General features: G+C 39.9%; 1 protein-coding gene across 1 annotated transcript in view; it reads left to right on the top strand.

Moving 5' to 3' along the window:
• The window catches only part of DCAF8 (DDB1 and CUL4 associated factor 8), a 69,373-nt gene that overhangs the window by 19,900 nt on the left and 38,080 nt on the right, over positions 1–11,393 (top strand). Inside the window, exons 2-3 of the mRNA XM_006861645.1 lie at positions 5,363–5,437; positions 9,372–10,042. Of these exons, the coding sequence (XP_006861707.1) occupies positions 5,389–5,437; positions 9,372–10,042 (720 nt within the window). The 5' untranslated portion in view covers positions 5,363–5,388. The remainder of the gene's footprint in view (positions 1–5,362; positions 5,438–9,371; positions 10,043–11,393) is intronic.

Raw genomic sequence — 11,393 nt, 5'->3', positions numbered from 1 at the left:
TTTGCTGGGTAGAGGATTCTTGGTTGGCAGTTTTTTTTCTTTCAGGGTTTTATATATGTCTCCCCATTGCCTTCTTGCCTGCATGGTTTCTGTTGTGTGATTTACTTGCCCTTCTCTTTTACCTAGCTGCTTTCAAGATTCTGTCCTTATCTTTGATTTGATTCCTGTAGTGCTTTCCTGACTTCTTCCTTATTTTTCTCAACTCCGTTGTATAGTGTTTTGATGCATTTTATAATCATTTTTCTGAATTTCTTCTCAGGCATTTCCAAAGCTTACTCATCTTCCAGTAGGGAGTGTAGGTCTACTTCCAGCTGATTTGCTTCTGTCACTTTATCTCGTGTCTGGACATGTGCTGATATGGTTGTCTTTTTCAGTTTTTGGGGCACATTCAGGAGTTATCTGTGGCCTTAATACTTAGATGGGTATGTATTTTGGTATTTTTTTATGGTTTCTGATTGCCTCCAGGTAGATGTGATCAAGAAATGGGCTTCCCTTTTCACTCTTTCCTGAGAAATTTCAAGATGCCACTGTTGGTCATTGTGACGTAACTCAGGATTTATTTTTCAGCCTGTTTCCTTTTTAGTCTACCTGTCACGCTCCACAATCCCCGTTGAGGTGTTTTTCTTAGTGATAAACAGTTCTGTGCTGGCTGTGGTCATTTTGTACTGTAGTTTGGTTTTAAGTGGAAACTGTCACTTTAAATTTCTAGGAGATCTGTGTGCATGGGTAGTAGAACCCTCCGGGGGTAGGGGTGGGGTGTCCACTCGCTTAAGCACCCCCTAGTCTAGTCACCAGAATGGAGGTGTGCAGGCAGCAAGAGACCAATGAACAGACATGAAGAACAAAAAAAAAATAATGTCCACACCTTTATCTCTGCAGTTCTGTCAGGCATTTGTGGCTGCTCCAGTCCTTTCCCTGCTTGGTCTCACCCAAGATGGCGGCTCCAGGAGCAACTGAGCGTGTTGAAATTAGAAAGCAATGGATTTCCTGCTTCTGCTACAAATTCCCCTATTTATAAGTCTTCCAACTTTCTAAATATTCCTTTATGTGTGGTGCAGGGTTCTGGCACCATCTCTTGAGCTTGCTTGGTCCGGTTTTCTGTGTTGTTGTTGATGGAGCTCCTCACTGTACATCTACCCGATCTGCCATCTTCTTTGTTCTTCTCCAGAGATTTATAAAGTTTTGAGACCACACTGTATAGTACATTTTTGCAGACGTTTTAACATGTATGATTTTACTTGTTGGTCCTGTCTCTGGAAACCATTTTACAAATGAAAAAAGTGAAATGAAGATATGATTAAGTAGTTCATCCAAGGTCACCAATGATTTAGCTAATACTGGAACCTTGGACTTCTAATTTTCTGTCTGAGTCTGATTCTGCTCTACTCTTATTGTTGTTGTTAAGTGCCGTCTAGTCAATTCCAACCCATAGTGACCCTGTATAGCGTTTCCAAGGACCAGCTGGTGCACTTGAACCACTGACCTTGCAGTTCAAATGACTTTGCAGACTGACGTATTAGCCCACAGCTTTACACCAGGATTCCTCTGTGCCCCCTAAAATGTGACCTGCAGAAGCTGTCTGCCTGTCAGTTAAGTGATAAACAGGGTTGGCATAAGTATTCATTAGATTCATTCTAATGGTTGACATAAGCATTCATTAAATTCATTCTCTGTTTCTGAATTTAGCAATACGTTCTGTCAACTTTTTCTTCAATGAGATGATCCCTTCTTAGAAGAAACTTACACTGATATTGTCAGAAGACTAGCTTTGCAGTCTTATGGTTATGGGTTCAAGTTCATGGCTTTTCATTTTTCAGAGCTAGGTGGAAATTATTAGGCTTTGGTTTCTTATGGTCACAGAGACTAGGAAGGCAAATAGTCTCTCTAGAGCCCAAGAGTCTTAAGTTCGGGCAGTCTGGGCTTCTGGAGAAATTGATGAGACCCAACTTGAGAAAGGTTCACTGGAGCTGCTTTTTCATTCTTCTCAGGGTGGATCATTGTTGTTAAGTCCCAGCAAGTTGGTTCCCACTCTTAATGGCTCTGTATAAGGTTTTGAAGGAGCAGCTGGTGAGTTTGAACCACTGACTTCGTGGTTCAAACCACCCTTACAGTCCAGTGCTTATTCTGCAGCGCCACAGCAGGACACCAAAGTGGATCATTGGGGTGAGATACATAGTGTGGTGTAGAGAGTTTTGAGTCTGAGGTAGGAAAGCATCAGCTCTATTCTCCACTATAATACTGGTGTGCTTATGACCTAAGTTTTTAATTCTAAAAAACATTGTAATCAGTTCCCTCACTTTGTAAGACTTTGGCAATTAACATGATTAATTTAAATCCTAGCTGGAGGTGAGGATATTGCTGGGATGCTAAAAAATAATGAACAGTGACTATTGAGAGGGAAAAAAAGGGCTATGAGAAGAACACTATACAAAAATATATGCAAACAGTTCATTGCAGTTTCTGTTTATGTGGCTTCACAAATTTGTTTTTTTGTTGCCATTGTCTTTCATTGTCAGCCTTCCAGGTGTCCTTCCCTCAAATTGAGCCTCAGCCCTGCTCTGGCTATATTTTTACTCCTTGCTGTGGTCTACTTTGAGCAATCTTTGGGCAGCTATCTTGTGGTAGCTGACACTTTGTATGAAGCTACTTGGATTTCTTTAGAGGAGAGAAGGGCAAGAGAGGAGGAGAAGAGTAAAGATGGGGCTGGGAAAGTAAAGTCTCTAAGATAATTGTTATGATAATGAAAGGGTTGTTGAAAAATTAGAGAGGCTAATATGCCTGGGTATAAGGGATAGGGTCATAATTCATACTTTGTCTTTTACCCAGTGCCTTTTGTCCAAGGCACTGAAAGGGCTTAACAAAATTCTGGTCTAAATAATATTGGTCTTTGCTCTGTGGGATTTGTTGAAGGTTGGAGTGAGGCCCTGAAAAAAATAATGAATTGTTAACAGTGTCATTAGAGTCTAAAAGCTAGCACCCAGACACATAGCTGGGACATCGACAGAAGATGAGTGTGGCGAAAGTTGGTTGACTTAGGAGAAATAATGTATGCTTTATTGTGAAATAGGATGAGATGGTTTAACAGAGATCTTACCCTTTTCTTTCTGAATTTTCCACTTGGCAACTGACAAATACTCCTAACAGGAAACAAAGAGATCCTATAAATTTTTAAGTTCTTAGTGGTATGGTGTTCCTGAGTTTTAAACTCTAGTTCTGCCTCTTGTAATTCTTAACTTATATCTTTGCATGTAATAAGTTGTAAGGAGCCCTGGTAGCAACATAGTATATGTATGTATATATATAAGTAGGTTACAAGTTGGGCTGCAACCCATAAGGTTAGTGATTCAAATCTACCAGCCGCTCCCTGGGAGAAAGGTGAGGCTTTCTTTTCCCATAATGGTTTGCAATCTCAGAAACTGTATCCAGGGTCACTATGAGTCAGAACTGACTTCGTGACACACAACCACCATCACCATAATAAGCTGAAATTAGGCATGTGAGCTTGATTTCTTTTCTACCTAAGTTGACAGATATAAAATTATAGTCAGAATCTGACCCACCTATTCACGTTAAGACATGTTTTTACAGGTTTTGTGGCTGTGCATGTATATACTAGTTTTTTTTCCCCTGTGTAAATTTTATTTTGTTGAGAATGTACACGGCAAAATATACACTGATTCAGTGGTCTCTACATGTACAGTTCCGTGACATTGACTATATTCTTTCAGTTGGGTAACCATTCTAATCCTCATTTTCTGAGTTGGTCTACTCTCATTAGCATAGATAGACTCAATGCCCCCTAAGGTTTCTAGCTAATCTTTTGAGTTGCTGTTGTCAGTTTGATCTCATATCAGTTGTTCTTAAAAGAGTATGATGCTCAAGGCACACCTCTTTTACTAGTTATGCTAAACAGTTGTTTAATCTTAAAATGACTTCAAGGGAATAGTTTTGTTTTAAGATTTAAACACTGTTTAAGGGTGCTAGTTTTATGGTTCATCTACCCTTCATAGTTCCCTGAAGTCTTGAGTCCATGAGAATTTGAAATTCTGTTTTGTATTTCCCCCCTTTTGACCAGGTTTCTTTTGTGGACTCTTTAACCAAAATGTTCAATAATGGTAGCTGGGTACCATCCAGTTCTTTTGGTCTCATGGGAAATGAGGCAGTTTATAGAGGCACTTATCCACACATTTCATATCCTCTTCTTTTCCTGTTTTTACTTTCCTTTGTTGCTGCAGCTCCCTTATTCCCACCATGTGTTATGCCTTGGATAGCTGCTTGCAAGCTTTAAAGCCACACGTACTATGGAGCAATCTAGGAGGTAGAGCAAGTACAAAATATGTTAGCACTAAAACAAGGAACCAAATACCATGGGGTGTCCAGTACATAAGCAACCTTAGTAGCTACTTTTTTAAAATTTTGAGCTGGGTTATAAATATGTATCTGTCACACAACTTTTGCCAATTCGGCTTTTTACAGGTGTCTGTGACTAGTATTTATAACAAGATTCTTAGAGTCTGAAGGGCAAGCAATGCCAAGGCTAGCTTTTTGAGTTGAGACTCTGCTTGCAGTACCTGTCATTTGATATATGTTTGCTGTTTAGGGTTTTATTTATTTCAGTTGCCTCTTTCAAATCTGAAAAGACACTGCCAGTTACTCAGTGAATAAAGTAGAGTTGGTAATTGACCTTCCTAAGATTATGACTCTATGTAAATTTGTTTTTAATTGCCGATGAGTCTGTTCTGACTCATAGTGACCTTGTATATGGTTTCTGAGGAGTGGCTGGTGAGTTTGAACCACTGACCTTGTGTTTCAAACTGACTTTGTAGTCCCTTGCTTATCCTACAGTACCACAGACATAGGAAAAAAAGGAACCACCACCTGAGGTATTTTATAGCAGTTAAGAAACCCTATGGAGTCCTGGTGTAGTGCTGTAGGATAAACACTCGACCTCAAGGTCAGTTTGAACCACAAGGTTGGTGGTTCAAACTTACCAGCCATTCCCTGGAAACCCTATACAGGGTCATTATGAGTCAGAACTGATTTCACTTCCATGGCACTTAACAACAACAAACAACAAGAAGCCCTATTAACACAAAAGTAATTCATTTTATAAAAATGACAAAGACTGTATGTACATTATTAGATCCCTGGTGTGGTGCTACAGGATAAGCACTGGAATGCTAACTATAAGGTCATCAGTTCTAAACCCACCTGCTGCTCTCAGAAACCCTATACAGGGTCACTGTAATTCAGAATCAACAGCACACATAAACAGCATACTTTGTTAAATCTCACTGTTCCTTATTGTCTTTTCTCAGGGTTGTGTTCTAATTGTTTCATTTTCTTTCTGTCCTAAATCTAGGCTGGCTGCTACAAACATCATTCAAGATGTCCAGCAAAGAGAACAGCACAGATGGCAAAACAGACTTAGCTAATGGTAAGGGGCTAAGATGAGGCAAAGCTGTTTTTGTTATCAATTGAAGTTTCTGCCTCTTCTTCAAACATATCAACCTGGGTTTTAGTGAATGGAGGGAACCTTTCCTGTGTTGTTTTGAGTACATACTGAAAACTCTGTAAGAAATATCTTGGACTATCTTGTTACTTTTACTCCTTCCACTTTTGTTTGATTGTTTTTAGAAGATCAGTATCAGTACTGTGAATCTGTGAGGTCAAGTGGCTTGAAATTCTGACAGAGTGTACCTTGTACAGACAGGGAAATTGTAGGAGATGTTGCAATAGAGAAAAATAAGATCCAGTTGGTGGTAGGAATGAGAGAGCTGTTGAGAAGATGAGGCTCCCCACTGTTTTGAGAGGTCCCTTTTCATCTTAATTTGATCATAGTTTGATAGAGATTATTGATAGAGATAAAGCTAAAACCCAACAAGCTCAACTGAAACGGGGGCTTTTTTTTTTTTTTTAGCGCCAGTGCTGCCAAGTGTTAGTTGGTCTAGATTAGATTTAAAGGCAGAACATCAAGATTCTGATAGAGTGATAGCTGTTACCTCAGTCATTGAGCCAGTGCTTGATCTTTGAGCCAACTTCTGAGCTAGGGAGAACCTCTTCCAAATAAATATAGTTGGGCAGCACAAAGTGTAGCATTTCTTAACACCGTGCAGTCAGAATTATAGATTAAATTCGATTTGATGATGATTGGTAGAGCAGTGATGATGAAAAGTAGGGTAGGTGACGAATTTCAAACATGCTGTTTTATTGCTTCTTTATTATTTTCTTACCAGTAGTCACTTACTGATCTTCTGTCAAGAGTAAATTCAGATTTTCACTGGGCTTAGTTAAAAGGCACAGGTTTCTAGAAAGGTTTAAGGTACTACTGATTTGGAGTTTGGCCATTAACTAGATTAGGAGTTGGCAAACTATGATCTGCGGCCCATGTTCAGTTCACCACCTGTTCTTATAAATATGTTTTGGAACAGAGCCATTGTTATTTGTTCACATAGTGTCTATGGGTGCTTTTATACTACATTACTGGAAATGCATAGTTAACAACAGAAATTCATTTGGTCTGCAAAACCTAACATTTTTACTGTCTGGTCCTTTACAGAAAAAAAAAAAAAAAAAAAAAAATGCCAGTCCTTAAATTCAATCTTGGTCATTGGCTGTTGGAATCCTTGTGTTGAACTTGTGATACACTCTGTCCTTTAGTTGATGTGGTTGTGGTGGTTGTTATTGTTGTCAAGTCATTTCTGACTCCTACTGATCCTGTATAGGTTTTCTAAGGTGCATGCTGGTGGGTTTGAGCTGCTGATCTTGTGGTTAGCAATCCATTGCTTATCCTTCAGTACCATATCAGTTCATGGGATAGGGCCCCCAAAGTCATCTGAATTTATTAATTGTAATGCACAATAAGGACTCCTGGTGTGGTACTGTTGAATCAGCATGGACTGTGAACCACAAGATCAGTAGTTCAAATCTACTAGTTGCTCCTCAGAAACCCTATAAGCATTGCTATGAGTTGGAACTCACGTGATGGCATTTAGCAACAACAATGCATACATAATAAACACAGTTTAATAATATTAGGAATTTTAATATTTTACTTTTCACTCTCCATAAACCTGTTAGGTATGATATATTATATCCCTTCGCACTACTTCCAATCTAAAATCTAATTGGCATTTAAAAAAAAACTTAACTATTTAACCTCCTTGGTGTACAATAAGCGGTATCAGCAAATGAGGTTCCTAGGCTCAAATTGCTGAATTCTTTTTCTTTCAGCTCCTACGTTACTATTTTTATACTGTTCTCTTAGTTGAAGTGCATTTTAAAAAGAGATGTTTATTTTAAATGTAAAAAAAAAATTAAAAAGAGATGTTTATGTTTCTTCCAACCTCTGTCATTACTTAAATTTGTGTTTTCTTTAAAGTTTGTTTTTTCCATTGGGCTTTGCATAAGAATTTATTGAAAAAGGATTCCATTTCTTCAAAGATTTTCAGAAACACTACTTTAATCCAGATGACTGGGCAAGATACTCAAAGTCTGAATCTTAAAGACGTCAGTGTGATGTAGAGTTGAATTTCTCACTTCAGAGTCATAGATGTTGTGTCTTTCCTAAAAGCATTTATTTATTTATTTAAAGTTTTTATTGTGAATTGAGTGAAAGTTTACAGGGTAGATCATCAATCAATTTTACATTCAACAAATAATATACTTTGTTTCATTACAATGATTATAATCCCCTCCATGTACCATCAGTTAACAGTATTTCTCTCTTTTCATTTTAGCTCTTTTTTTTAAAACACTCAAGCATTTATAATAATTGAAACCACCAAAGGGCACATTCTGCCAGCCTGCCTGCTGACTGCCAGCTCTCAGTCCCTCTCTTTCCATGAATCCAGAGTCCTCATCCTCTCTCTCCATGTCCCCATCTCTGCCTCCATCTCTGGTGTCGCTGCTTCTCTGGATAGGGTCCCGCATTGTGCTTGTGTTCTCCCTTGTTGGTCCTAGGGTCCTCTGTCTCTGGACTGTAAGATTAACTACTCCCCCGTTTTTGTTACAAAACTTCTATCTTATATAGTTGTGAGAGTTGCAATTAGTCATGATAACAATTACTGTTGAATCATAAGAATCTTATCCCCATCTCTTTTTACCAGACTCATCTAGTAAAGATGAAATCTATTCAGTGGGGATTCTTATCTTCCCCCACACACTCTTAAACTAAACATGCCCCCCACCCTTGAAAAACTTGTAAGCCAGTCACTTCGTGCCTTTATCACCCCCTTATTTTAGGTAGCCAATGTCTAAGTTGCCCATCACTATCCACTCTGTATACAGAGGGGATAGCATTGCTAACAGAATTTATTTTTTATGGGACGAAATTTAGTCATTTCAGGAAAGAAAAGTGACATGAGCAGTGTTTAAAACTCATATACCCTATCTTTTCCTCACATCTTGACCTAAGGTTAGGTTGGAAGTTGTTTTGCTTTGCTCTACAACATTGCCCAAGTACTCATTGGAATATGATTTCACTGTTAGGAAACTAAAGGTATCTAATTGTAGTGATTTAGATCGCTTTGAAGTGGTCCAATTATTTTATAACTATTATTCAACATGGCAGTCCTATACTGTGAACTTTTCTTCTCAGGGACTTACAATAGTAGCCTTGCCTGCTTTTTATCAACTTTATACATACTTCCTGATAAAGTTTTGTCTCAAAGAGTTTCTATGATTATAAACAATTATTAAGCAAATGGAAATAAAGTCAAAGTACATTACTGTTAAAAGGTGCTTGATAACACTCAGGTGATGACTATTCACATTTTTTCCTTCCACTTCCATCTTGATTCCAAGTGATTTTGATCCCAGTGATGAGTATCATAAATGAACCTTAGGGTAAAGAAACTTAGAATATAGAGGGTAATGATACTTTCTGGAAGTAAGAAATGGCCACAGTTCTACATCCATAAGTCAACGTGATTTTAATGAGCTGTTTTCATCTTTCCCTAAGAAGAGAGCTAAACTAACTCTTGACTGAGTATGGCTGTTTTTTTTCCTTATACTCAGTTAAATTATGTGCTGTAACCAATGGGTGTCCATCAACAGAACAAAGCCTAAGATAGTTGTATCAAGCATACTTTAGTACAACTTCCCAATGTTTTCTTCTTGAGAGCTAGTTCTTCACTTGGGTTGAAGTATCTTTATTTTCGTTTGACTTTAATTGCAGTCTTTTCAGTTTCTTGACCCTTACAAGTTTCTCCTTCAGAAGACACTCATTTAAGTATTTGTAATGAAGATGTTTGACCAAAATAGATTTCTGGGTCCTTTGATGTGATGATTTCTTACCCTGAGGAGGGTAAATTCTTCTGATTCCTTCTCTGTTTATTTTTCCTCCTTACCTATCCCTTTCCCACATCCAGGAAGCCTGTCCAGCAGTCCAGAGGAGATGTCTGGAGCTGAGGAGGGCCGAGAGACATCTTCAGGCATTGAAGTGGAAGCCTCAGACCTGAGCCTGAGCTTGACGGGTGATGATGGTGGCCCTAACCGTACTAGTACAGAAAGTCGAGGCACAGACACAGAAAGCTCTGCTGAAGACAAGGACTCTGACAGCATGGAAGACACTGGCCATTATTCCATCAATGATGAAAACCGAGTCCATGACCGCTCAGAGGAAGAAGAGGAAGAAGAGGAGGAGGAAGAAGAGCAGCCTCGGTGTCGTGTACAGCGCAAGCGAACCAACCGTGAACAGGACTCATCAGATGATGAGCGGGCCTTGGAGGACTGGGTGTCTTCAGAGACATCAGCTCTGCCTCGACCTCGCTGGCAAGCCCTTCCTGCCCTTCGGGAGCGGGAACTGGGTTCAAATGCCCGCTTTGTGTATGAGGCCTGTGGGGCAAGAGTCTTTGTGCAACGTTTCCGTCTGCAGCATGGGCTTGAGGGTCATACCGGTTGTGTCAATACCTTGCACTTTAACCAGCGTGGTACCTGGCTGGCCAGTGGCAGTGATGATCTGAAAGTGGTGGTGTGGGACTGGGTACGGCGACAGCCAGTACTGGACTTTGAGAGTGGCCACAAAAGTAATGTCTTCCAGGTGAGATAAGGGAACAAAATAGCACTTGAAAAAGCAGTCATGGGTTAGAGAGGAATGAGCTGCTGCCTGGAGTTGGAGCTGGTAGTGAGTTGAGGTAGGAGTTGGACATCAGAATTTCTGGCCCCACCTGAGCTCCCATAATGATTTAGAGGAATTAAATACACTTGAAGACCCATAATAGCCTCTTGTTTCCCTGAACGTAGCAACTGTTAGAAGCCTCATTATAGGTGGTTGTTAAGTGTCATCAAGTTGATTCTGACTCAAAGCGACCTTGCTTAGGGTTTCCAAGGAGCAGCTTGTGGCTTTGAGTCACCAATCTTGCAGTTCAAATTGACCTTGTGGTCCAGTGCTTATCCTATAGTGCCAAACCAGGACTCCATTATAGGTTGTTGTTGTTGTTCAGTGCTGTGGAGTCGGTTCCGACCCATAGCGACCCTGGATAGGGTTTCCAAGGCTGTAAATCTTTACGGGAGCAGAAAGCCTCATCTTTCTTCCGCGGACCATTATAGGTAGGGTGCTTGAAACTTGTCAAGAGGGTATTCAATGTGCTCTATTAGATGCAGTGTAGTATATGGGAAGGAGCTCTGGTAGTGTAGTGATTATGAGTCAGGCTGCTAACCTCAAGGTCAGCAGTTCCATAGTTTCCAGCAGAAACTACCAGACGTTCCATGGGAGAAAGATGAGGTTTTCTGTTCCTGTAAAGATTCACAGCCTCAGAAACCTCATATAGGGTCCCTAAGAGTTGGAACCGCTTCCACGGCACACAGCCGCCACCACCACCATAGTATGAGTTGATGAACCAGAATGCCTGGTTTCAACTTTTCACTCTTCCTCTCACTAGTTGTATGATCATGGCCAAGTCTTAACCTCTGTTTTCAGTTTACTTGTAAAATGGGGCTAATAATACATAAGGTCTTGAGGATTAAGGCTAACCATTGTGTCTTGTACTTAAACCATTTGATAAAAGCTGTTTCTGTTATTCCCTGGAGAATTTTACTCTTTAGTTATAACCATGTTTGAAACATCTAATTGGTGATAGCCATTTATCCCTAAGCATTTTCTCTTCCTTTCCCCATTGTCCTCTAGTTTCCCTCTTTTTTTTTTGGGGGGGGGGGTTGCAAATTTATTTTTGCTTCTTAAACCAAGATAGATTTTCCTCCTTTGTTTCTTAGTTTTCTTCCCTACTAGGGGAGTTCTGGAGTCCTGGTATGGTGCTGTGGGTTAATGCACTGGACTGCAAAGTTGGTTTGAACCGCAAGGTCGGTGGTTCAAGCTCATCAGCTGCTCCTGGGAAACCCTATACAGGGCCACTGTGGGCTGGAACTGACTCGACGGTACTTAACAACAACAA

Source organism: Chrysochloris asiatica, unplaced genomic scaffold, assembly GCF_000296735.1.
Source record: "Chrysochloris asiatica unplaced genomic scaffold, ChrAsi1.0 scaffold00042, whole genome shotgun sequence".
Lineage (NCBI taxonomy): Eukaryota > Metazoa > Chordata > Mammalia > Afrosoricida > Chrysochloridae > Chrysochloris > Chrysochloris asiatica.
The sequence above is the reverse complement of the archived record's forward strand: the minus strand, read 5'-3'. Positions and strand labels throughout refer to the sequence as shown.